Source organism: Miniopterus schreibersii, assembly GCF_964146895.1.
Source record: "Miniopterus schreibersii genome assembly, chromosome: 16".
NCBI classification, from domain to species: domain Eukaryota; kingdom Metazoa; phylum Chordata; class Mammalia; order Chiroptera; family Miniopteridae; genus Miniopterus; species Miniopterus schreibersii.
In genome coordinates this window covers 36,119,379-36,147,178 of record NC_138116.1, presented here as the reverse complement: position 1 = coordinate 36,147,178, position 27,800 = coordinate 36,119,379, and the positions used below count along the sequence as shown (strand labels likewise).

The following is a 27,800-nucleotide window of genomic DNA, read 5'->3' as shown; positions in this document are numbered from 1 at the left end:
CTTTCCAGACCATATTAAATTTACTTTTAAGTGCTTATCTTGCGACTCTCTCAGCTGAGCCACATGGGCTCCTCTTGGATCCCATGCCATCTAGTAATCCTATTTTGTGTAAGTCTTATGTTCTCGACTGGATTGTAGGGGTGAGGATCACAGAGGGTACTCAATGTATATTTGTTGATTAACTAGTTGTCTCCCTAACTAAACTATAAGCTCTTTGGGACTTCCCTTTTGTTGTACTACTTTTACACTCTCCCACAAGTACAAGTTCAAACACTACGTTGGTCTATCTTTGCTGTTTGATGTTTACCTTGGCTCCCTATCTCTGCGCCCTATATTGTCCCAAGCACTGGCCACTTTTTTCTAAGCCCCCACCCTTTAATCCACTCACAAACCTGGATCTGCTGGGCCAGCTTCATAAAAGGTGCCAAGTAGGATGACTTGGCGAGGTGCAGGATGGATTCAATGTGTTTCACGCCCTCCTTCACCAGCTGCGTACTGATGCCAGACAGGTCCATGCATCGGTTGCGCCAGAACTCAATCTCCTCCAAAGGACCTAGATTTTCTCCTGTCTCCACAGTCTCCTGGGCACTGAGCACCTCCTTTATCTGCCGGGTCCAGTGGATCATGGAGGCTTCAGGGGAGAATACAAAACCTCTTCGTTGCCTTACACTGCTCCCAGTTGTGTCCTTCCCTCTGCGCCCTACATAGCCCTCCCAACCCAACTCCTTTCTCATCATCTGGGCTGCCCCCTTTCGTCTCCCCTAGGATCCCCAACACACTGGCAACGCCAGCCACTCACTTTCTAGCCGCTGCACCAGCTCTTTGTCCTTAAAAACCACTTCAGGCTTCATGTTCATGGCCTCTGCGGGGATGTAGAGAACAGTGTGCCCCTCCAGTTTGTACCGAGTATCTAAGGAAAGGATAAGACCGTGGAACTTCACTGACAAGAGTGAGTTTATGCCATCCCAGTTCCAATCATAGTTGATGATCTGGGGCCCAAGAAATATATGCATTTCAGGACAGCAGGCTGGAGAAACTGATTTTTTTAAATTTATATCAAGAGGAAACATAACAGAAGGCAAGAAGGAAACCTCATTGAGGTATAATAAGAGATTGTCATAAAACAAGGTCAAAGATTCATGCCCTCAACCCTCTCTTCTATGATATATGTACACTCCCACTACCCTCACACCATTTACATTTCCCCTTACCCCACATGTACTATTGAGAATTTCCAACTCCAAGTTTGAGCAGATCTGGCTAACCATTCTACAGCAGAAAACTGTGTCTGGATTGGAAGACAAATTCTGTACCCCTTTTCACTCATTCAGCAAACACATACTGAGTACTCTGTGCCAAGCAGCATAGGTAGTTAGGATGAATCTCCCACCTGACTCATTAGCTCTACTGTTGGTGGGCACCACGCCTTTCTGCTCACCTGTCAGGCAGGCCAAGAACCTGTGCAGATGAGAAGCAAAATGATTTCGAATGCTCTCAGGCCAGCTTGTGTTTGTAAAGATCTGAGGGGCAAAGACACCACTGAGGAGACGAAGCAGGGCTGGGATGTAGGAACCCCGCACTGTCCCAAACTGCACAGTTGCCTCAAAGTTTTCCGGAGTGATAGGAACCGGTGCGTGGCGAATAAAGTACACAATCTGGTTCTGGGTCTGTATGAAAGACAGTAAGTAGATCAGAGTTCAGTCACCAGGCCCAGCCATGGTACCCAAAGGAATCTGAGGTTCCAATCGTGAAAGCCTGGCTGAGTTCTTTGTAACTTTCCCTTAGCACATCCTGACCATTCTGCAAATGTGTCATGAGGTGCTCCCTGTTCTTTGCAGGGACATAATAGAGTCCATACCCAGGGGTGTAGGGAAGAAGTACAGAGAGCATGCTTTGAGGATAGGGGCTGTGTATTTTGTCCAACTTGGCTCCAGAACCCAGCACAGTGACTTGGACATGTTAGATGCTCAATAAATGTTGGACAGATGGATGGATGGAATAAAAAGATAGAATAAATAAAGCACTTTCAGATATAGGAAAAGCAGGAAGGAGAAGGACTGGAAGAAAGAGACAATTGTGTAGGATTTTCTATTTCAGTTACATATACTTTTCTGCCAATTTTTCATTTATCCTTCAGTTTTGTTTATGACGAATCTTTGGTTGTTTGCATTCAGAAATTTATAACTTTCATGTAGTTAAAACTTTTTAAATTTGAAGTTTCTGACTTCTACATTCTTAGAATGTGAGAAATTAATAATTGTCCATCTTCCCACTACCCAGAATTAAATTTTGGCATTGTGTCTATTTTTTAAAAAGCTTAACAACTATTATTTTTGTTAAGTAATTTGTTAATTATAAATAACTGAAACAATGCATAAAGTTAAACAGTGCATAAAATTAAAATGTCATCTGAAATTCCACCACCCAGGCAATGCTGTTAAAAGTATTAAATTTAATAATGTGACTATAATAAAGGAACTGATAAGCTTCAAATAAGTCTTTCTTTACCTGTAAGAGAGATTTCTTCCTAAAAGACCTCTTACTAAGGTTATAAGAGAGATTATGAAAAATATTAGAGATTAGTTTTCTCACTATCTTTCTATTTTAAATTCTGTTGACTTACTGCTTTGAAAGATAAGAACATTGGCATTCTCATACTCCCTCTCATTTTCTCACCACTTCACAATTTTTGTTACAGTATTATTTTTATGTTGTCCAAGTTGATAACATTCACATTCTATAGCATAACCATAATTCCAATACTTATTTAGCATTGGTTCTTTTTTCTTTTTTGAAGTATATTAATTTATTCATACATACATTTACTTTACATTATTAAATTTTTAACATTTATCAAAAACTAAAGAGTTTTTAAGAATTTTTCAAAGTCCTGTAGTGAAGCTTTGGCAATCTCTTCACAAAATATTTCATCAGGCACGGATACCAATTTGTCCAAAGTGACGTAGTTAAGTTTTGCTGGATCATACTGTGCTCTTCCCAAATAGGCCAGAGACAAATGTCTTTCTTTGACTTTAAACAACCTTGTATTAAATACCTGTGGGAACCTGACAATGATGTGGTGGGGAATTCTCATCACATTGTACAGGTAATCGAAAATCTCTGTAAACTTCCTCTTATTTGCAGTTAACATCTTTGGAATTCTGGTGATCATATATTGAATTTCATTATGTTTAAAACCCAGTTCAAGTTGATAAACCTTCATGTTCTCTTTCAAGGGCTCCAGACTTCCAGGTAGTAGCCTCGAGAGACGAACTACCAGATCTCTAGTCTTCTTCACACTAAGTTCAAGTTCTTTCTGAAAAAATCCCAATCTGTTATCCAGTCTTTCCACTGAAAAATTCAGCAAAAATGGCGCATTTCTGACCATCTGTGTGATATCTGTCTTACTGAAATTTTTTGACTGTAGATAAGCCACTCTGGTCTTAAGATTTTCAAGATGTTCAGAGAAAATAGCATAATTTTTCATCAGGAATGCTCCCAGCTGGTTATCCTCTATACCCAGGTCTTTAAGGAACAGGAGTACTTGCTGAATGTCTTTTTTGAAATCCAGTCTCAGAAGGAGGTTGGCTGCATCTGGGTGTTTATCTTGGACAAGTCCACTCCTAAAAGCACTAGCTTCTGCAGAGTGTCAGGATGATCCACATAGTCTCGAAGTGTGAATGAAACGGGGGGCAGTGGAGGGGCTGCAATGATCTGAATGGCCTCCTCCTCAGAAACTGGCTGCAGTGGAGACAGTGGGGGCACATCATCCAGCCCTTCTAGAGACGGCTCAGTGTCAGAGGTGGGCATCTCTTGTGTCTTCAGTGACTGCTCGGGCACGGAAGGAAGCACAGTGCCTTGGGCACAATTAATTTCTTGCCCACTTGACTCAGGAAACTGGGAACTATTATTCCATACGGAGGAAGTCCTGTAAGTCCTAAAGCCCCACTGGAGAAAGCAATTGTGGGAGGACGCCAGAGGCCGAGCAGAAAATCCATGCCACGGTGCTCTCCCTGGTCCCTGAAGAAGGTTTCTGTGTAGCCCTAAGGGAGCTCTTCAAGCTCATGGAGTTGAACCATCTGGGTACCTGTTGGGCCGACAGGGCCATTTTTCTTAAAGTAGCCTGTGCCAAGGCGCAGCCAGGGGCTGCGGTCTGTTCAGCAGCAGGCAGCAGGGCAGCATTGGTTCTTTTTTTTAAAAAATATGTCCTTATTGATCTCAGAGAGAGGAAGGGAGAGGGAGAGAGAGAGAAATATCAATGATGAGAGAGTCATTGATTGGCTGCCTCCTGCACACCCCCTGCTGGGGATTGAGCCGCAACCCGGCCATGTGCTCTGACCGGGAATCGAACCCTGATTGCCTGGATCCTAGGTCGAAGCTCAACTGCTGAGCCACACCCAGCCAGGCTAGCATTGGTCCTTTATTTAAATGAACTGAATGTGATGCCCATCAGTAGATGAGTGGATTAAAAAGCTGTGGAACATTTACACCACGGAGTACTACGCAGCTGTAAAGAAGAAGAATCTCGTACCCTTTGGGACAGTATGGATGGACCTGGAGAATATTATGCTAAGTGAAATAAGCCAGGCTGCGAAAGAAAAATATCACATGATCTCGCTTATAGGTGGAATCTAAAGAACTTAATAAATTGACGAGCAGAATAGGTTCAATGACATGGAAGCATAGTTGAGACTGACGAATGTCAGAGGGCTGGAGGAGGGCGGGGGGGGGTGGAGGGGGAGAGAGTAACCAAAGAATTTATGTGCATATATGCACAACCCAAGGACACGGACAATGGTGGGGAGAGTGACTGGGGAGGGGGAAGGAACGGGGGGGAACGGGGGGGAACGGGTCATTGGGGAGAAAAAAGGACATCTGTAATACTTTAAACAAAAATAAAAATTTAAAAAAATAAAAATAAAAATAAATAAATGAACTGAATGTTCATAGATTCTCTATTGCTGAGTTCTTTATCTGGTTTATTTCTTAATGAACTGAATTTTAGTTTATGACATTATTTTTGTTTTTTAAAGTAAGGTTCTTTCAAGATTGAAAATGGCTGCCTATGTTGCCTTTATACTTGACTATCTAGGCCGGGAATAATGTCTTTGGGTCACATTATCTTTCCTGGAGGTCTCTGTAGGTGTGGTCTTCTGAGTGTTTGGAGAAGTCTGAGACCAGCCTAATGTTTCTCTTTGGTAGATTTTTTTTTTTTACTAGAGGCCTAAATAACTTTTTCTCAAATTTTTGTTTTGAAAAAAATAAAAATAATTTTATTTTGGAAAAAAAGTTCAACCCATAAAAAGGTTGCAAGTACAATGAACACAATGAACAATAACATGCCCTTCACCTAGATTTGCTAATTGCTAACATTTTGCCATATTTGTGTTCAATGGAGCCTTCCCTCTCTCTCTCTCTTTCTCCTAGGCTGAGAGTTATCAGCAGACATAATACTCAAAATCCTCAACATCCTTAAATACTTTACCATATGGGCCTAAAAATTAGGATATTCTCCAACATACCCAACACTGTAATTATCACACTGAGAAAACTTAACTGCATATAATGCTATATATACAGTCCATATTTAATGTTCCCCAATGGTCCCAATAATGTCACTTACATCGGGGGTTTTTTCCCCATCCAGGATCCAACCCAGGATCACACACAGTTGTGTCTCCTTATCCAACTTTAATTCCACACAGTTCCCTAGTCTTTTCTTTTCTTCTATGGCATTGATATTTCTAATAATCCAGGCCAGTTGTTTTCCAAAATGTCCTTTAATTTGGATTTACCTAATTGTTTTCTCATTATTAGATTCAAGTTAAATATTATTGGCAGGCATACCACATAGGGAATGTTCCTAAAGAATTAACTTCCTTGCCCAACCGGTGTGGCTCAGCGGCTAAACATCGACCTAAGATCCAGGAAATCGCAATTCGATTCCCTGTCAGGGGGTTGCAGGCTCCATCCCCAGGAGGGGGGTGGGGCGTGCAGGAGGCAGCTAATCAATGACTCTCATCATTGATGTTTCAATCTATTTCTCTCCCTCTCCCTTTCTCTGAAGCCAATGATATTTAAAAAAAAAAAAAAAAAATTTCCTTACATTTTAGCAGCTTAATTAAGATGTGTATTGACATTAAGCATTGTGTACAAATTTTGTGGAATAAAGTATCTTTTTAATTTCTAGATTCAATTCGTTCTGCAGTTCAGGGAAATTCTTTGTATTTTATCCTTTCATTAGCTGGCTCTATTAGATCACCTGTGTCTGTCTTTCATATCTATTAATTTTTCTCTAATAGTGTTGTCATTGTTTTTTTTTCTCCTGCATACAATGTAATTATCTCAAGCCTCTCTTCTATGTTATTGCAGGTTTTCAGGGATAGCTATTCAGTTCCTTACTATTTCCAACCTACTAGTTTTGTAACATGCTATTTTATTTCTTTCCTAAAATCTGCATCTCCTTTTATCTCATTCTCATGTTTTATCATTTCATCTCTCTGCTTTTAAAAAATTGATTCGTGTTCTTATTAAGTGACTATAACATGATGCTGTTGTGAGGAATTTCCAGTTATGTTTTTCTCTTTTGCATGCTTTGTTCTGTTTTTGGTTTTGGTTTTTTTCCCTTGGTGTAATATGCTTGTACGCATTTTTCTTTTACATTCCTCATGCTTGAACAGCTCTATGGATTCATTCTTTTTGCTGTAATGTACTGTGGATGACTCCTAGATGTCCCATTGTGAGAGCCCAGTTGTTTTCCCTTTCACAGTGAAAGTGAAAGAGTTGAGTCCTTGCCCTGGATGGTGTGGCTCAACTAGTTGAGTGTCATCCCATGCACCAAAAGGTCACCAGTTCAATTCCTGGTTAGGGCACATACCCTGTTTGGGGTGTGTACCAGAGTCAATCTATAGATGTTTCTCTCTCTCTCTCTCTAAAATCAATAAAAAATATTTTTAAAAAAAGAAAGACTCGAGTCCTTATATTTTATTCACTTTTCTCTAGCCTAAGAGAATTGCATGAAGATATAGGCAGGTGGTAAACAGCATAAAATCTTTGTTACGGTGTTTCGTCTTGAAGAGTGTTTGCTGGTTTCTGTTCTGAAAGAGCTGCTTGTAATACCAGTCTTTGCAGGTGACACGCATCATGATCTCTGCTACGCAAATTGATAATCATTGGACCTGGCTTCGAAGAATGATGCAGAAAGGATATTCAAGTAGAATCTGCAGATGTTTTGTGATTGTTTCTGGTATTACATTTTTCATCATTTGCAAACTGATGGCCATTTATGAAAGATTCTGGGAGTCAGAGGAAATTGCCACAATCCAACTACAATTATCAGGGCCTTTTATTAACAAGGACCAAATTGATGACTCAGTAATGAAGAAACCAACAGACGCCACCTCAGAATGATCTTCAACTAAACCTGGATGCCTTTTGAGCTTTGGGCCTTTTTAAAGTCTCTTGAGCACTTTTAAATAGAAATAAATTCTGGCTTTACAAAAAAAACAAAAACAAACCTGGGCTCTTTCTCTCTTTTCAGATTTTATTAAATGTCCTGTATCTAAAGTTCACTCCATCTCACTAGGGTTCACTATTCCTGTGGGGAGTGTTGTTTCCTTAATTCAGTGCCTAGATCTTTCATTGGTTACCACTTTTAAAGTTTATAAGATTATATTATGCTTCTTTTCTTGTTTACTCACTCTTGGGTAGTTTTTTTTCTGTAGTTTTTTATTTCTGGTTTTACTTTTTGCTCAACTTATCAAGTATTCAAGAGTAATAATTTTTCTTTGTTTGTTAATCCTTACCCAAGGATATTTTTTCCATTGATTTTTTTAAAGAGAGTAGAAGAGAGGGGAAGAGACAGAGAGAAAGAAACATCGATGAGAGAGACACATCAATTGGCTGCCTCCTGCACGTACCCCGACCGGGCCAGGGATCGAGCCTGCAACCAAGGTACGTGCCCTTGACTGGACTCAAACCCGAGACCCTTCAGTTTGAGGGCCGATGCTCTAACCACTAAGCAAAACTGTCTAGGGCCAGTATTAACTATAGTTACCATGCTGTATATTAGATCTTGAACTTTGAACCCGTCACACAGCCCCCAGTCTTATTGTGATATAATTGACCTATAACATTAGTTTAAGGTGTACAATATAATGATTTGATATATGAATTTATTGTAAAATGATTACCAAAAGTTTAATTAACCTCCATCATCTCCCATAGTTACAGATTTTCTTATCATGAGGACTTTTAAGATCTATTCACTTAACAACTTTCAAATACACAATAAGTACTATTAACTATAGTCAACATGCTATACATTATATCCCCAGAACTTATCTTTTACCTGGAAGTTTGTACCTTTTGACCATTTTCACCCATTTTCCCTATCCCCCACCTCCTGACTCTGCAACCAACAATCTGTAATCTGTTTCAACTAGTTAGGTTTTTCCCCCTAGATTCCCCCAAATATTTCCCCCAAATATTCATACAATATTTGTCTCTGTCTGACTTATTTCACTTAGCATACTGCCCTTTGGGTCAATCCATGTTGTGAACGGCACAAATTTCCTTCTTTCTCATTGCTGAATAGTATTCCAGTGTGTGTGTGTGTGTGTGTGTGTGTGTGTGTGTGTGTGTGTGTTCATCATCCATCCATCAGTGGACACAAGTTGTTTCCGTGTCTTGGCTATTATAAATAATGCTACAATGAACATGAGGGTGCAGATATCACTTTGAGATAGCGATTTCATTTCCTTCAGATATATACACAAAAGAGGAATTGCTGTATCATATGGTGGTTCTATTTTAAAATTTTTGAGTAAACTCCATACTATTTTCCATAGTGGCTGCACCAATTTACATTCCCAACAACAATTCACAAAGGTTCCCTTTTTTTCACATCCTCACCAACACTTGTTATCTCTTTATGATAGCCATTCTAAAAGGTGTGAGGTGGCCCAGCCAGTGTTGCTCAGTGGTTGAGTGTCGACCCATGCACCAGGAGGTCACTGGTTCGATTCCTGGTTGGGGCCCAGGTTGGGTGCTCGATCCCCAGCAGGGAGTGTGCCAGAGGCAGCCAATAGATGTTGATGTCTCTCTCTCATCAATGTTTCTGTCTCTGTCTCTCCCTCTCCCTTCCCCTCTCTCTAAAATCAATAAAAACATATATAGATGATAAATAAAATAAATAAAAACATAAAAATTAAAAATAAATAAAAGGTGTAAGGTGATATTTCATTGTCGTTTTGGTTTTCATTTCCCTAATGATTAGTGATGCTGAGCATCTTTTCATTTGTATGCTTTCTTTGGAAAAACGTTTTTTCAATTCTTCTGCCTATTTCTTAGATTATTTATCATTTTGCTATTGAGTTGTATGAGTTCTTCATATTTTTTGGATAATAACCTCTTACTGGATTATGATTTGCAAATATTTTCTCCCATTCCTTAGGTTTTCTTTTCATATTGATGGTTTCCTTTGTTGTTCAGAAGCTTTTCAGTTTAATGTAGTTCCACTTGTTTATTTTTGCTTTTCTTGCCTTTGTTTTTAGTGTCAGAAACCTTGTACTATTCGACCAAGATTTCCACATTTCCCCCTCCCTTCAGCTAAATAGATCTTTTAATGGAAAAATGTTGTTTTTCATGTTTCCCAATTCTATTCATTGAATAATTCCTCCTTACCCACAGATTTTAAATGCCACTTTTATAGAAAATGCTTACATATATGGTTCTGTACTTTCTACGTTTCTTTACTGTTGCTTATATTGTCATATTCCTGCCCCAGTACAACTGTTTTTAATTACTGTAGTTTAATAAAAGATTTTCATATTCACAAGTCTCCTCCATTACTTTCCTTCATCATTTCCTTTGTTATGTTCATGCATTTTTCTGGATATATTTTAAAATCCTTTACACAAGGTATCTAGGGACTGTGGCACTTTGATTGGATTACATTAAAGTGGTACATTTTTTAGAAGGAATGATCTTAACATAATATTAAGATTTCCACTCAGAAACAGGGTATGGCTTACCATCTATTCAAATCTTCTTTCATGGCCTGCAGCAACGTTATTTTCTTTCATATAAATCCTACATATATTTTGCAAATTTTTATCCCTTTTGTGAATAAAATCTTTTTTTCATGTTTTGTAGCTGATTATTGCCAATATACAAGAAAAATCCCTAGCCTGTTTTTGCATTTAATGTTTCACAAATTGTGTCATTGCACAGGACCATGCTCATCTTCATTATCATTGTGATTTTTGTATGTGTACTGGCAATAAAAGCAAAGCAATAGCCTTTTTCTTTTCCAACATCTTATTTCAAAAGTTTTCAAGCATACAACAAAGTTAAAAGGATTTTACAATAATGACCTGTATATCTACGGCCCAGATTCTACCACTATCATTTTACTATATGTCTTTTAACTGTCTCCCTACCTGTGGTCTACCTTTCGCTAATGTATCCCCCACCTTGTTAAAATACTTATATATCTAATCCATGAAAGCCTTCAATATTTCCCTCCAGGATAGAAGCCAAATTCTTTGCATAACATACAAGGCCCTTCACAAGCTGACCCCAACCCACTTTTTCAGTATCATTTCCCACAACCCTTTTCTTTGCACATAAAGTGTTCTTTACTTAAAGGGCTCTTACCCAGCCCCGATGAAATCCTGCTAAGTCTTCATCCCCAACTCAAATATCCCCTCCATCACCAAGCCTTGCCAGCATTCCACTGGCTACATTAGCTGCTCCCATAAAGCTCCTATAAAGCTTCGCTCATGCATCATAATATATTGTAAATACTTTTTATATGTCTATCTTTCCCACTAGACCACGAGATCCTCAAAAGCAAAAGCCTGCTTCACTCCCTCTGTGCCAACAGACCTCAGGCACAGGAAATAAGACTCCGAGATGACAGATATGCAGAACCCTCAGCTCCCTGGAAGACCACCCTGGAGTGTGGGGAAATGGAGTACCCACCTGTACAGGCATACCCAGATCTAGCTTCAGCCCCAAACAGGGGTCAATGAAGATGGTAAGGATGGGCTCTGATGGGTCCTGGGCAAAGTGTTCCAGAATGGCATCATGCTCCTCTGTCCATTTGGCATCTGCCAGTCCTGTCAGCACAGCTCGTGACAGGAAAAGGGGTTTCTACAGAAGGAGAACAGAGAGCCAAAAAAGATACAGCTGTTAAGATGACTCATTTCTCCCATCTACAATCACATGTGAGGACATAGAAAATGAGAGAAGTCAGACAGGACCAGAATGGTGAAGAGAAAGCTGAGGATGAGCTGAATGATAGGTTTCAAGCTTTTGATGAAACAAGACAATAAGATTCTCTTGCCTCTATGAGTAAAAATAGAATGGACTGTAGAGGAAAACTAAGAGTTTTCTTAGTTTCCTTTCAAAGAAGGTTATCCTTTCTTGAGATATTTTCTTCTGAAGATATTTCATTTATGCCTGTGGTTGTAAAAATGCATTATTGAGCAACCCTCAACCTCAAAGTCAAACTAAATGAAGGGAACATGTAGGACATTAGCCTAAATCAACCCCTTAGAATTAAGGAGATGACAAGCTAGAAAACGGATAAGGGTACAAGAGCAATTTTTTTCTTTTTTTAATATTTTTTTATTGATTTCAGAGAGAGGAAGGGAAAGACAGACAGACAGAAACATCAATGATGAGAGAGAATCACTGATCGGCTGCCTCCTGCACTCCCCCTACTGGGAATCGAGTCTGAAACCCAGGCATGTGCCCTGACTGGGAAATGAACCATGACCTCCTGGTTCATAGGTCGATAAAGAGCAATTTCTTCATGATCCTGAAATAGCCTGGCCAATGTGGCTCAGTAGGTAAGCATCAACCCGTGAACCTGGAGGTCACAGTTCGATTCCCAGTTAGGGCACGTGACGGGGTTGCAGGCTTGATTCTCAGAAGGGAGTGTGCAGTAGGTAGCCAATCAATGACTCTCTCTCATCATTGATGTTTCTATCTCTCTCCTTCTCCCTTCCTCTCTCTGAAATCAATACAAACATATTTTTTGAAAAGATACTGAAATAAGTAAATAAATAGCCTTGCTATATGGATAACACCCAGGCCTGGAAAAGGTCTGTTGCTAGTGTGAGGACCAAAAGTGCAATTCGTTTGGAAAATAGCCTGGCATTATGTATTAAATTATTAGAAATGTTCTTTACTCTTTGATTTGGTAATTCAATATACAGGAATCTAAAGGAAGTATTAAGTATTTCAAAGTGTGTTAGTTTTACTTATAATATTCATCACAGTATTATTATGAGAGCCAACATAATTAGAAATGGCAAAATGTCCAAGAGTCATGATTTAACTATGGTACATACATCTAATCAAGCATTATACTGCCATTTAAAATGGCAGGGTGTGGCTCAGCAGTTGAGTATCGACCTATGATCCAGGAGATGGAGATACGATTCCCAGTTAGGGCACATGCCTGGTTTCGAGCTCAATCCCCAGCAGGGGGTGTGGAGGAGGCAGCTGATCAATGACTCTCTCTCATCATTGATGTTTCTCTCTCTCTCTACCTCTCCCTTCCTCTCTCTGAAATCAATAAAGATATATATTTTTAAAAACTCACAAACCTATCAAACCTATACACAGAAAGAAAAGACATGTACCAAAGTACTAACATTGAATGAGTTTAGGCTGTAATGCTGACTTTTCTTTTCCCTTTCATTGTTTTACTTTTCTGTCCCAGAGAGAGGAAGGGTGAGGGAGAGAGAGATAGAAACATTAATGATGAGAGAGAATCACTGATTAGCTGTCTCCTGCACACCCCCTACTGGAGATCGAGCCTGAAACCCCAGCATGTGTCCTGACTGGGAATAGAACCGTGACCTCCTGGTTCATGGGTCGAACAATGCTCAACCACTGAGCCACACCGGCTGGCCCCAATGAGTTCTTTAATGAGTAGCTATTACTTTTTTCTCACTTCAAAAAATTTTTCAAGGTCACTACTGCATTCTTCTAACCCAAGTATCTATGTCTAGGCTCTGATAATTGGGAATAAAGGGGTAGGGATCATTTAGTGCCAGTTTCTGAAAGTGCTTGAAGTATCTTCTGTAAATTCTTCTGCCAAAGGAGAAAACTGAAAGAAAGGAAAAAAGAGGCCCAGCCGGCGTGGCTCAGCGAATGAGCATCGATCTATGATCAAGGAGGTCGTGGTTTGATTCCAGGTCAGGGCACATGCCCAGGTTGCAGGCTCAGTCCCCAGCACGGGGCTGCAGGAGGCAGCCGATCAATGACTCTCTCATCATTGATGTTTCCCTCTCTCTCTCCCTTTCGCTTTCTCTCTGAAAGTAATAAAAATATTTTTTTAAAAAGAAAGAAAAAGAAAAAAGAAAATGTCTTAGAAATTAGTATACAATTAGCCCTGGTCAGGTGGCTCAGTTGACTGGAGCGTCGCCGCATATGGCAAAAAGTGGCAGGTTCAATTTCCAGTCAGGGCGCATACCTAGGTTGCTTGTTTACCCATTTGGGGCGGATAAGGTAGGCAACCAATCAATCAATGTTTCTTTCTCTTTCTCTCTTTCTCTCTCTCTCTCTCTCTCTCTCTCTCTCTCTCTCTCTCTCCTCCCTTCCTCTCTCTCTAAAAAATCAATGAAAACAAATCCTCAGGCGAGGATTTTTTAAAAAGGATATTAGTGTCCAATTAGGACAATATCTGCCCAGCTTGTTCAACTTGTTCAGATGTTCGCCCATACAATTGATAAAGCTTGTCAACCTTTACCCAAGGTGGGGAGACAAGGAAGGGACAGGTAAGAGACCTATTTCTCACTTAAAACCCTCTTCTTCTGGAGGGGTGGGGGCATGGATAACTTTTCCCTTTTCTTAGTGAACTGGATTTGTGGTGAGTAGGCTACCGGTAGAGTAAATAGAAAGAAGTGACAGACTGAAGAGAATTCCTTAGACACCATACTACAACTAATCTTTTTTGTTTGTTTTGCTTTTTGTTTTTTCCATTGCTTTTCAGAAAGAGTGGAAGGGAGCAAAGATAGAGAGAGAAAAACATCTATATGACACAGACACATCAATTGGTTGCCTCTCACACAAGCCCTGACCAGGGCCGGGGATCGAGCCTGCAACCGAGGTACGTGTCCTTGGCTGGGATCAAACCCTGCACCCTTCAGCCTACAGGCCAACACTAGCCACTGAGCCAAACTGGCTAGGGCTACGACTAATCTTTTGATTCGCCATTTGTTGGAGAGGAATATTTGTGTCAAGGAAAACCCAAACTTACCACATCCACCTCAAGTTTCTGTAATTCTTCTTTCTGTGCTTTAGATTCCTCCAACACTGGCTCTGGGAAAAATAAAATTTAAAAAATGAAGGTATTCCTTAAAAAGTTAAACAGAGTCACCATATGATCCAGCAATTCCACTCCTAGGTATATACCCAAGAGAACTGGAAGCAGGTACTCAAATAGACATTTGTATGCCAATGTTCATAGCAGCACTATTCACAGTAGCCAAAAGGTGGAAACAACCCAACAACCCAAGTGTCCATCAACAGATGAAAGAAGAACACTTCCAAGGTCTTTTTACGAGGCCAGCATTATCCTAATCCCAAAACTGGATAAAGACACTACAAAGAAAGAGAATTACAGGCCAATATCCTTGATGAACAAAGATGCTAAAATCCTCATCAAAATATTAGCAAATCAGACCCAGCAATATATTAAAAAGATCATACGTCTTGACCAAGTGGGGTTTACTCCAGAGATGCAAGGCCGGTACAGTATTTGCAAATCAATTAACATGATACATCACATAAACAGACTGAATGACAAAAATCGCATGATCATATCAACAGATGCAGAAAAAGCATTCAATAAAATCCAACATCGATTTTTGATAAAAACTCTCAGCAAAGTGGGAATAAAGGGATCATACCTCAACATAATAAAGGCCATATATGACAAACCTACAGCCAACATCATACTCAAAGGACAAAAACTAAAAGCATTTCTCCTAAGAACAGGAATAAGACAAGGATGTCTGCTTTCACCACTCTCATTCAACATAGTATTGGAAGTCCTAGCCACAGCAATCAGACAGGAAGAAAACATAAAAGGCATCCAAATTGGAAAGGAGGAAGTGAAACTGTCATTATTTGCAGATAACATGATATTGTACATAGAAAACCTTAAGGACTCCACCAGAAAACTATTAGATTTAATAAATGAATTCGGCAATGTAGTAGAATACAAAATTAACATCCAGAAATCAATGGCACTTTTATATACCAACAATGATCTCTCAGAAAGAGAAACTAAAAAAACAATCCCATTTAGCCCTAGCTGATTTTGCTCAGTGGTTAGAGCACTGGCCTACGGACTGAAGGGTCCCAGGTTTGATTCCGGCCAAAACCACATACCTCAGATGCAGGCTCGACCCCGGCTTCATGTCAGGGCATGTGCAGGAGGCAAACAACTGATGTGTCTCTCTCACATCAATGTTTCTCTCACTTTCTCTCTCCCTTCCACTTTCTCTGAAAAGCAGTGGAAAAAATATCCTTGGGTAAGGATTAAAAATAAATAAATAAATAAATAAATAAATAAATAAATAAATAAATAAATACAATGAATCCCATTTACCATTGCAACAAAAAAATTAAGATACTTAGGAATAAACTTAACCAAGGAGGTAAAAGACCTGTACTCAGAAAACTACAGGACGATGAAAAAATATATAGAAAAAGATATAAACAAGTGGAGAATATACCATGTCCATGGATTGGCAGAATTAACATCCTTAAAATGTCCATACTACCCAAAGTAACCTATAGATCCAATGCAATCCTTATTAAAATACCAACAGCATATTTCACAGATATGGAACAAACACTACAAAAATTTATATAGAACCAAAAAAGACCCTGAATATCTGTAGCAATCTTGAGAAAAAAGAACAAAGTCAGAGGGATCACAATACCGGATATCAAATTATACTGCAAAGCAATTGTAATCAAAAGAGCCTGGTACTGGCACAAGAACAGGCATATAGACCAATGGAACAGAACAGAGAACGCAGAAATTGACCCAAACCACTACATTCAATTAATATTTGACAATCAAGGCAAAAGCATACAATGGAGTAAAGACAGTGTCTTCAATAAATGGTGTTGGAAAAATTGGACAGGTACATGCAAAAAAAATGAAACTAGACCACCAACTTACACCATACACAAGAGTAAATGCAAAACAGATAAAAGACTTAAATGTGAGTCATAAAACCATAAAAACCCTAGAAGAAAACATAGGCAACAAAATATCTGACATCTCACATAGAATATTCTTAGATACATCACCTAGGACAAGAGAAACAAAGGGAAAAAATAAACAAATGGAACTACATCAAACTAAAAAGCTTCTGCACAACAAAGGAAACCAGCATCAAAGTGGAAAGGAAACCCACTGTGTGGGAGAACATATTTGCCAATGATACATCTGATAAGGGGTTCATTTCCAAAATATATCAAGTATTCATACAACTCAACAAAAGGAAGATGAACAATCTAATTAAAAAATGGGCAGAAGACCTGAATAGACACTTCTCCAAAGAGGACATACAAATGGCCAAGAGACATATGAACTAATGCTCAACGTCGCTAATTATCAAAGAGATGCAAATTAAAATGACAGTGAGGTACCACCTCACACCTGCCAGAATGGCTATCCTCAATAAATCAACAAACAAGAAGTGCTAGCAAGGATGTGGAGAAAAAGGAATCCTAGTACACTGTTGGTGGGAATGCAGACTGGTACACACACTATGGAAAACAGTGTGGGATGTCCTCAAAAAATTAGAAGTGGAACTGCCTTTTGACCCAGTGATCCCACTTCTAGGTATATATCCTAAGAAGCCTGAAACACTAATCAGAAAGAATATATGCACCCCTATGTTGAAAGCCTAGGGAGGGAGCAGGAGGAAGGTGGAGAGGGTCAGTGGGGGAGGAAAGGGGACATCTGTAAAACTTTCAATAATAAGGATAAATTTTTTTAAAAAACACAGAAGAATGGATAAACAATTTGTGGTGAAATATTACTCAACCATAAAAAGGAATGAAAGTCTGCTACAATTCTATACCATGTATGAACTTTGAAAACACTAGGTTAAGTGAAAGAAGCCAGTCACAAAAGACCACATATTATATAATTCCATTTATATGAAATGTCCAGAATAGGCAAATCTATGGAGACAGAAAGTAATTAGTGGTTCCCAGGATCTGGGGGGAAAGGGAAATAGGGAGTGACTATATAAAGGCTAGGTTCTGATGCAACTTAGAAGTAAAGATATAGGGGTCATCTGGTACCAATTTCTCAAGCTTAAAGTGGCTTATTACGGGTGGGATGAAAATGCTCAAAAGTTATATAGTGGTGATGGTTGCACAGCTTTGTGAATATACCAAAAGTCATTGAATTGAATACTTTAAAGGAGTGAATTTTATAGTAAGTGAATTGTATCTCAATTTTCTTTTAAAAAGCTGGCTGGGTCTGGAGGGGTTGGCGGAGGCAAGGGAATTAGTGCAGTCAGTACTAAGGTTATTCTAGGCATTCAGGTTCTGGCCTTCCATTCTTCCCACAATCCTCTCCTCACATGGAGAAGTTGGGGTCCACAGAAATCGGTCGCTCTCCAAACAACCAGGCTGCTGGGTACTCATTTCTGCCATACTTACTCTAGAGCCCCCTCAAAACCCAGGAGGGTGTTTCCCTCCTAATCTCTCCTGACCCAGGTGTACCTCCTAATCTGTTGCTCACACAGGGGACTGAGGGTACAATTGGTGGGTTTCCCATCTCCCATGGCCTGAAAGGAGCAAGGAACAATGAGATGGAACCAAAAGACTTTGGGGAACAGAAAACTCCAACTTCCAGAAAGAAAAACTAAGAGGGGAGTGAGACACAGGGGCCAAGGATGGAAATCATGAAAAAAGTGGAGTAGATGGCCCTGGCCGGTATTGCTCAATGGTTGCAGCATTGGCCCCTGCACCAAAGGATCTTGGGTTCTATTTCCGGTCAAGGGCACGGGCCTGGGTTGCAGGTTCGATCCCTGCCCCAGGTCGGGGCGCGGGTAGGAGGCAACCAGTCAATGTGTCTCTCTCACATTGATGTTTCCTTCTCTCCCTTAAAAGAGAAAAAAGGCGGAGTAGATGATTACAAGAGCACTGTAGTAAACGGGACAGGTAACCAAGAAGTCCACCCCCCTTTGAGAAAACTGACAGCTTTCAAGATTTCAGACAGAACAAGGGAGGGAGACCAAGACAATCTTAAGAGTAAACCAGTTTTGTCTTCTATAAGACCATTAATATAAAGTTTAAATCATACCATACAATACTAGTATATGTTGTTGATGGATACACACAGTAAAAATTTTTTAAAAAGCACAAGCCTGAGAGTGATAAGCACCAGCTCAGGACAGCAGTGACCTATGGAGAAAGAGAGGAGGGCTTGGGAGTAGGGAGGCAAACAGAGGGATTTCCTTGTTGCTATCACTATTTATTCGCACACTGGCTGATGGGCACATGAGTGTTCATTATATTATTCTCTATACTTTTCCTGAAATATGGGTCAACAATCCCTTATCCAAAACCTTCGAGGTCAAGTGTATTTCATAATTTAGAATTATAATATAGTATGGTATGCAATACCCTACACCCCACAGTGAGCTCTAGAATAGCACTGCACAATAGACCTTTTAATATTAGTAGTATTTCTTCAGCAAAACATATGAACATTTATACCAAGTGGCATATGTTCATATCAGTTTAGATTATGTTTTACCACAAATTAAGTTTGAATGCCAAACTTTGGGGAAAAACTTTTAATTCATAGGGCTTTATAAAATTACAGATATGCACCCAGCCAGTGTGGCTCTAGTTGAGCATCGACCTATGATCCAGGAGATCACAGTTCAATTCTCGGTCAGGGCACATGCCGGGGATTGCGCACTCGACCCCCAGTGTGTGGGGGTGCAAGAGGTAGCCGATCAATGACTCATCATTGATGTTTCTATCTCTCCTTCTCCCTCTCCTTTCTTCTCTCTAAAATCAATAAAATATATACTTTTTTAAAAGTTTACAGATATGGGATTAGGAACTGTATTACTTCTTTTCTTAATGAGGAGCACTTAAGGAAGCAAAGGATGTCAATACACATCTCAAAAGGGTGTTTGCCCACCATCCTTTTCCAAGAAGTCTTAGCCTGTCCAGCAAAATACCACAGACTGGGTGGTTTATAAACAGCAGAAATTTATTTCTCACAGTTCTGGAGTCTGGAAGCCCTAGATCAGAGTGCCAGCACAATCAAGTAAGGGCCCTCTTCCCAGTCACAGAATTCTCCTCATTGTATCCTCGGACCGTGGAAGCAGGCAAGGGATCTCTCTGGGGTCACTTTTATAAGGCACTAATATCATTCGTAACAGTTCCACCCTCGTCATTTAAGCACCTCCCAAAGGCCCACCCACCAGTACCATCACATTGGACTTTGGAATTTCAGCATATGAAATTTAGAGGGACACAAACATTCAGACCATAGCAGATCCCCTCTATCTCTAAAGATTATGGGGATTAATGTTTGTTTCGGGGCTACCTTGGAGGCCAAGTCTTCTATGAACCTCCACCAGGGTTACCTGTCTGCTGGAAAGCTTCACATCAAATACTGTAAAGGCTTACAGCCAAGGTAGTCAGAGATCCTTGGTGTTTGGTGGTCAGTGCTTTCATTTAGAGCTCCTTCTCTTCCTACCCCAGAGGATTCTCCAAATTGAACCTCACTGCTTTCTCTCCTCCCTCAGCCTACTTCTAGTACTCAGCTTCTAGAGGCCAGTCCCGTTTCAAACTGCTTTCAAGAGACCTCAGAAGGACAAATTTTGCATATTTCTAATATCTGGATCCTAGGCAAGGCCCTATTGTACCCTGGCCCCTTCTCCCTCGCCCACGCTTAATCTCTCAACCTTGAATGTGGAAAGGGAATTCTATTTCTCTCCATCTTGACAGGCTGCTAGCAGTGTAAAAAAAAGCCCCAGGTAAAACGTGAGGACTATACTTAGCTCACAGTCATATCTACACTGGTCTCTGCTCTAAGAACAGCCCAGTGACAGCAACAGCTACTAAAAGCCTTCCAACCCTATTGGTCATGGCTCATTTTACAAGGAAGGAATCCCTCAGATGTAAGCCACCAGAGGCAGCCTCTTTAAACTCTTTTCTCTCTCAGTCTAGACCTCAGGCTTCTTTTCCTGTGGCCCTGAACCTGAACCTCCTCAGTCAACCAAGGCCCTGCCAAAATGAGGGTGAAGATACAAGAGCCTCAAACAGATGGGAGAAAGCATCAGTCAGGCTTAGGATTCAAAGGGTGGCAAAGCAGACTGAGTCTCCATGGTGATGGGCTTAGTGGGAGAAAAACATTATTTGTTTTGCCACCCAGGGTGAAAATGGGAAAAAGGAAGAGATTAAACCCTCTCCAGTGGGGTAGGAGCAACCATGAGCACTTGAATAAGGAGGAAGAGGGGGAAATAAAGGATTTGCTGGTGAGCTCTTGGTGCACTGGGGGAAAATTTTAAGACGGAAAGAACAAGCCTAAGACTCTGCATGAGGAAAACACAGAAAAAGGGACCGGACCCATCGGCAGGCCTGAGATTCTGCTGAACCCCCTGCTTCTTACCCAAAAACAACCGAACCTGCTCCCCAGCCCTAAGACCCTCATGAAATACATTAACATTCTCCTTCCAAGCCCCTGGCAGCATGTACCCACCAGGCTCCTTCTTGAGAGGCTCCGGCTCTGGCTTCAGCTTCGGCTTCAGCTTCGGCTTCGGCTCTGGCTTCGGCTCCGGCTTCGGCTTCGGCTCCGGTTGCGGCTCGGGCTCGGGCTCGGGCTGTGGCTGCGGCTGCGGCTCTGGCTCCGGCTGTGGCTCCGGCTGCGGCTCAGGCTGCGGCTCGGGCTCTGGCTGGGGCTGGGGCTCACTGGCAGGGAGGCTGGCTTTCCCAGACTCTTCTGCCAGAGCAGCCTGAGCAGCTCGCTTGCGGGAGCTTCCCGAGCCACCCACCTTCCGTTTCTTCTCAGCTTTGCCAGGCATCGTGTAGCCAAAACCTGCAGACACACAGGAATCTGGGAGTCCACAACCAAATCCACCCCAACCCAGGCCCCCGAGACTCGCGGTGCCTTTTGAATTCACAAACTGACACACCCTGTTCCATTAACCACAGGGGCCTTGCAGTGTTCACTCCTTTCACTGGGATATCCCGCTTTCTTCAGAGCATTGGGTTAAAAATCAGTGTCATTAGGACTATGGAAGTTAAAGATAGTGACGCCCCATTAATGAGGGTTTAGGAACTCCTATCTCTGCCCAGAAGTACAAGAACACAAGATGATCAGGGAAAGATATACTAAGCTGAAGTGTGGTTGCCCACACCCTCAACCACTCTATCCCTCAGAGACATGGTTGAGTGAGAAGGCCCAGGGAAGGGAAGACTGTCCCCAGGTTCCCTACCCTTTGTCATAGTGTCAAGTCAATGAAGCAAACCAATATGGTTTTCCTATGTACCTCTTTTCCTCCCAAGTTACCCTTGGAAGGAGGGGAATGGGGAAATAGGAAAGTGGTTCTGCTCACACTAAAACCTGCAACTTCCTTAAACATAACAAAAAAAAGCCATATTTGCAACGTCTCTTTAGTTTTTAATTCGTGAGGGGTAGGAACACTGTTTTGTGTGTACTGAAAAGGTCTCAGTATATCTGGCTGTGTAACTCTGTGCTGACTGAAAATGAAAACCAAGATCATTTGACTCCAAATGCCCAGAGAACAGATGGGAAGAGGGAAGGATGAAAGTCGCCCAACACTGAATCTCTAATTGTGTGTGGGGAGAAGGAAAGGGGGGTTGAGGATTGTCACAGTAGTGCCTCTCAGAAAAGAGGATGGCCAGAAACAGGGGCATCTCTGGCTGGTGGTCAGGATCCCAAAGGCACTGTGATTCGCTGGGCATTCCCTCTCCATTCAGCTAGCTCCTGACAGCCACCTGTGGCTTTCCTTCCTCATCCCCACAGGCTGTCACAGCCATTGATCACAGGTTATGAGTTTCAAACCTGAAGGATTTGTACTTTGCTCCAAGGAGAAACATTCAATTAGGCCAACACATCAATAAAACCAACTACAGCAGCCAGGCTTCCTCCACTGGTCTCCAGAGAAGCGTCAGGCTGTGCTTCCCTGCCTCCAGCTGGAGCCTCCGGAGCATTTGGCTGCCAAGGCTGCCAGAACCCTCCCCATGGGGTTCACCCCATGATCCCACATGGCAGGCCCCAGGAGGAGCTGTTCTACTTGCCTGAGATTCATTCTATTACTCAGAATTAAATTAAATACCGTAGGGGACCGGCCCTCTCCTCAAACTGGCCACCAGTGGGCAAGTTTCCTCTCACAATAGCTTCCTCACACAACTGTCCCCGCTTCTTCATCTCAACCCCAACTGCCCCTCCCCCCACAACTGCCCTTTCCTCCCCTCACAACTGCCCTCAAAATTGCTCCTTCCCTCCCCCAACCCCCCTTTACTCTCCCCTACCCTACAACCGCCCCTTCCCTCCTCCCTCCCTACAACTGTCCCTCCTAGCTCCTCACCACTGCCCCTCTCCCCGCAACTCCCACCTCACCCCAGCATTCTCTTTCTCCTCCTCTCTGCCCCCGACACACACCTCACGACGCCGACCCTCTCCTCCCTAGGCTGACGGATGGGCCACTCCAGCTAAGAAGTTGGGCTTGGCCTTCTCAGACCCGCGGGTGCACGCGTCACCATGGAAACCCTGGGCGGGGAGGGGCGAGCGGCCGCGGGGCCTGGCGGCGGAGTTGGCGTCCTCCGCGCAGGCGCAGGCGCAGTGAAGCCCAGCTCCGCTGCCCCGCTCGGCTGGAGTCTCCCCTGCCGAGACTCAGGGCCAGAGGGTTGGGGGGCAAAGAGAGCCACTAAATCTGGCAGGCTGGAGGGCGCGTGGGGCCTGGTCTGAGGACAGAGTTCAAAGGGCTGGGGCTGGGAACAATGAGCTGCCCTCCTGCAAGACACTAAAAAGGGGGAACCCAAGCCCCCGCCCCGCGCTCGGGTCTTAAGGGCTCCATCCCGAACGAGTCCAGCAGATGGCGCCCGGGGTCCCAACCTACGAGGCTCGTTGCCGCTTTAGAAGGCGCTCCAGGATTTCGAGGCAGCCGTGACTGCAGCTGGGGGCTGGAGGGGGGCCGGGGGGGACTGGGGCTGGAGCACCCCTGCCCTCCAGCTCGTTCCCCCTTCTTAATTCGGACTGGGGTCTAGGATCGCCCGGCATCGCGGGGCGGGGAAAGGGAGGGAAGAATGGAACTGGAATTTTTGGAATCTGAGGATTGGCTTTGGAAAGACTCGCTCATTTTGGGGGTAACGGGAGGCGGGGACTCCTGGGGAAGGTGACCAGGCCGGGGAGGCGCTAGGCTCTTTATAAGAACAAAGGTTGAGTCCTAGGGAAGCGAGAGGAGAGGGGCGTGAGAGAAGGGGCAACCCTCGACCGCTGCTAGGGGGCGCTGCGGGCTGGGGCCGCACGAAAAGGAGCCTGGAAAACTAAGTTGTACCTGAGGCCTGAAGAAGCTTAAGAGAGACCTGGGAGATACAGAGAGGAAGCTAACCAGGGGGATGGGAAGGCCCCCTCCCTGCTTCCATCAGTAGTGCCTAATTAAGACAAAGCCAGCAGTGAGCCCACTGATTGATTGCATTTCCATGAGGAGCTAAATTGATGACATTTTCTTTGCTGGATGAGGAAAGGGGAGCTGAGGTGGGTGTTCCTGGTGGGTGTTCACACCTGACAAGGTCTCATTATGCCAGTCGAGCACTGAGACGAGTAGCAGTCTCTGACACTCCTGAAGAGCCAGTGGATTAACCCACACCCAGACACAACCCTGACCTCACCATTCCACCTACCCTATCTTTATTTGCAGAATTGACAGACCCTGTCATTGGCACCCACCACCACTACCACCACAACCATTATCTTTAAGGTAGGTCTCTGGGCTCTGATTTGTGGCCTCCTGCCCAACCCAAACTCCTGTTGCTGAGAGCAAGAACTGAAAGAGAGAAGGGGTCCTGCCATACCCCAAAACCAGCTACACAGCAAGCAAGGTTAAGTGGGTGATCCTCTAATCAGATAGGCAGTGGGTGGCAGAGAAAAGTAACATAATTGGTCAGATCCCCCAGGGAGAAGTTCTAAAGAGGTGAAAATCTGAGGGGAGGCCTCTGGTGGGGAGTCTTATAGGCAGGGTTCAGGGCTCCCTCAGGGTAAGGAATGTTGTATAGACTCCATTTCTTTTCTGACTCCAACCTTGGCTGTGCCTAGGGATCTCAGCCCCCCACATTATGCTAAATAAGTAATCAAACATCTCACTTTGCTAATTACTGCTCAATCCGATTAAATGCTGCTGAAGCTCATCAACAGAGGTGGAGATAGGGGGAAGGGATGAAGTGGGGCCAACCACAGCTGCGGTTGGGGTCTCCCCAGGGGCCCTAGGGGACAGCTGAGAAGCAGTACTTCCCAAAGAAAAGGGGTAGAAGAGTTGTACCAGCAAGACTCATAGTCTTACTGCATCCTCCCAGTCTCAGGCTTTCCCCTCCTCCCAGAACCTTCATTACCCTCAGAACCCAGGCATCCGGCCATTCCCACAGCTCCCCACACACACCCCGTCCCAACTTTAATAAGTTCTGTTCTCTCACTGTCAATATTTGATTTCTCAGAGCCATCTCCACGGAGAGAGGGGAGCTCTTCTCTTACTTCCCCCCTACCTTGGCCCTCTTTTGCCCACCCCAGTCTCTTTGTGCCCCCAACCTTCTCTGAACTAGCTGACAATGAAATGATATTAAAGTCTTAAGCAACTCCAAAAGAATGGTTGTTATGGTGAAGGGAGTGGGCAGGACGCCTGGGTCCCTGAGGGGAGCAAGGGCTAAGGAGGGGGAGAGTGAGCCCAAGGCTAAGGTCTGGAGGCCCCAGTCCCCAGTGGGGAGCAACAGATTTGAGGTGAGCTGGGGCCAGACCTCTGGATCTTGGTGGGAAGCAGGGAGTGAGGGTTGGGGGCTAGGAGAAGGTGGGAAGAGAGGACATTCAGTGGGTGGAGATTACAGCCTGCTGTCCAAAGCATCTGTCAGGGATGGAGAGGCTAGCTGGGGGGACATGGCCTCTATGCCAACAGCCTCCCTGCTGACTGTGCCCTGGGCCGGTCCCGTGAGAACCAGAGTACATTCCTCTTCATCCTGACTCATCCTTCTTCCCCCTTCCCCCTCCCAGCAGACCCCCACAGGTGATTTGTAGCTGATGCCCTCATGATGGTAGGAGCCAGGAGAGAGTCATTCCATGACATGAAGAGCTGAGGGCTTCCAGGAGAGGAGAGAATAGAGGCCAAGAGATGGGAAGCCAAGCACCCCCCCCACTACCCCCCCCCATCTCCATCTCACTCCCCTGGGGACCCTGGCCCAGCCCCAGTCCCCTTGGGGTGGTGGGAATGCAAGGACATTTGGCTGGGGCTGATTGATGAGGGAGGAGGCAGCCACTGGGCACTGAGGCTGCTGTTTGCTGAGCACACAGATTCCTCCCCACTCACCAGCTGCCGCCCCCTGAGGCTGCTCAGTCTCCCCACCACCAACCATTGGGGTTGGAGGGAGCTGATGCCTAAGTTTCTGATGGGAGTTGGAGAAAGCAAGCAGAAGAACCAGTACACCAAATGCTTCAATTCCTTGTGGAAATTGGGGGTACCTGGGACCTGGTCCTCACAGAACTCCCTTCAGGACTTCACCTTCCCTGCTACCTTCCAAACTTCATTTCTGCTGCCTAATTTTCACTACCATTTATACGACATCCTTTTTCCTAACCCCCACCCTCCCACACACACACTCAACTCTCTGAGTCCAGCCAGCCCCCAGCCTTCAAACCACCTTGCAACATTTCTCCCAGCTTGCCTACAGATCTAGAAACTCTCCCTGGGGAGCAGATGCCCCATGTTTGTGATTGCCCATGTAACACCTTAGGAAGCCCCATTTTTCATTCTCACTGAAATTCTAGCTTATGATGTCAACCATTCCCCACCAGAAATTCCCGCTGCAACCCTTTGCTGTATTCAAAACCCCCAACGTAAACCTCATACACAACACACATACCTCAACCTTATGTATGCTCTGCTTCTGTTTAGAAGCATGGCAAAGTCTGCACTTCTGTCTGCAGGACAGCCTCAATCCTATGGTGCTGGGCTAGGGACAACTTTTGCTTCTGTGGTCCCCAGCCCTCTCAGTTTCTACACTTCCTCTGTGCCTGCCTGCTCTAGATTCTGTACCAGCAGCCATACCACAGCTCCCAAGAAGCTCAGAGCACCACCCTTGTCCTCCCAGAGCTTAAAATTTAGTTGAAGAAAACACAACCCACATACACATAAGAAACAAAGGGGGTGGGGTGGGGGTCAAAGACTGAGTTAGATCAACTTCCTAAATGTGGATTCTAGAACCTAAGCAACCTACAGGCAGAGGCTGTGGAAGGACAGGACACATCTGGAATATACCTGAAGTTGTGATGTCATTCTCACTATTTCCAAGCACAGTGAGATTTTACCTCTGTGCTTTGCACTTGCTGTTCCCTCTGTTGGCTATGCCATTCCTCATACTGCATGCCTTACTCTACATTACTCAAGGTCCTCATTAAATGTCACCTCTTCAGAGAGACCTTCCTGACCTCCTAATCTAAAGCATGTCCTTGTTACTCCCCATCTTCTTCATCCTGTTACTGTTTTGTTTACATCGCTTATCACTGCCAGAAATGTTAGTATGTTGCACCCCACCAAAATGTGGGTCTCACGGACCACATATACTCCCAGTATCCAAAACAGCACTTGGAACAAAATAGACACTTAATAGGATGTTGAGGGAAGGAGGGAGGGAGGGAGGGAGGGAGGGAGGGAGGGAGGGAGGGAGGGAGGGAGGGAGGGAGGGAGGGAGGGTCTTCCTGCCTTTCTGTTCATTTTGTTGTGTTACCCTAGGAGTGCGTTTGTGTATTTGTACCCCGAAAGTGAGTAGGATGGCATGGGTTATTCTGTGTGGAAATCACAAGCACTTTCAAATAGCTCAAAAGATACACAAGTCACTACACGTGTGGAAGGCTGTAGGTCTTATGTTGTTCTTGTTGGGGGCGGGAGTCTATAGATACCAGTGCTCCAAGGGGGCGTGTCCCAGGGTGCTATGTAGAATTCCATGTTTCTCTCTCCAGCTATGCATCTGTCCCCAGGTGTCTTCCTGTCTCTCAGCATGTTATGATGTCTCTGCTGCTTCGGTGAGGTGTTTGTCACGGAGAATGTTTATCCCCACTTCTCTTCCTTCTTGTCTCTCCACCTGTGTCTCTAGATGTACGTGTAGGGGGAGTCTCCCTCAGCTCCCTTGCCCCCTCTCTCACACAGCCCTGCCCCAGTCTTGGACCCCTCCCTTTCTCACTGGGCCCTGTTGCTGGGCTCTGGGTTGCCATAGTGACGGTTGCCAAGTCCCTGAGGCTGATAGCCAGCGATGGGGCTGTCGGCTTCATCCACGAGGGAGGCTGAGGGGGGCTTCCCATTGTGTGAAAAAAGGGATGTTGCCATGACAACAGACCCCCACTAAGGAGCAAGGGACCAGCCCTTCCACACCCCCTCAAGGCTCCCCACCTTGGGCAGCTCCAGTGCAGGCTTGGAAGGCAGGAGTACATTCCAGACAGCCCAGCACCTGGCCTCCCAGTTTTCAACTTCTCTACTAACGGCGCCTGCACCTCTCAG

General features: G+C 43.8%; 2 protein-coding genes across 2 annotated transcripts in view; both read right to left on the bottom strand.

The window, feature by feature from the left end:
- Positions 1-22,742, bottom strand: part of DNAH2 (dynein axonemal heavy chain 2) — a 103,440-nt gene extending 80,698 nt beyond the window's left edge. The window contains exons 1-7 of the mRNA XM_081162046.1: positions 22,709-22,742; positions 20,783-21,118; positions 14,279-14,340; positions 10,987-11,157; positions 1,439-1,667; positions 800-910; positions 393-631 (exon numbers count right to left, since the gene is read on the bottom strand). Coding sequence (XP_081018172.1) covers positions 393-631; positions 800-910; positions 1,439-1,667; positions 10,987-11,157; positions 14,279-14,340; positions 20,783-21,104 — 1,134 coding nt within the window. The 5' untranslated portion in view covers positions 21,105-21,118; positions 22,709-22,742. The remainder of the gene's footprint in view (positions 1-392; positions 632-799; positions 911-1,438; positions 1,668-10,986; positions 11,158-14,278; positions 14,341-20,782; positions 21,119-22,708) is intronic.
- On the bottom strand, positions 2,440-3,817 carry LOC308568571 (transcription termination factor 3, mitochondrial-like). The gene is given in 2 exon segments (XM_081161680.1): positions 2,440-3,612; positions 3,615-3,817. Coding segments are annotated over 2 exon segments (948 nt in total). The 5' UTR covers positions 3,811-3,817; the 3' UTR covers positions 2,440-2,860.
- Positions 22,743-27,800: the final 5,058 nt, after the last annotated feature.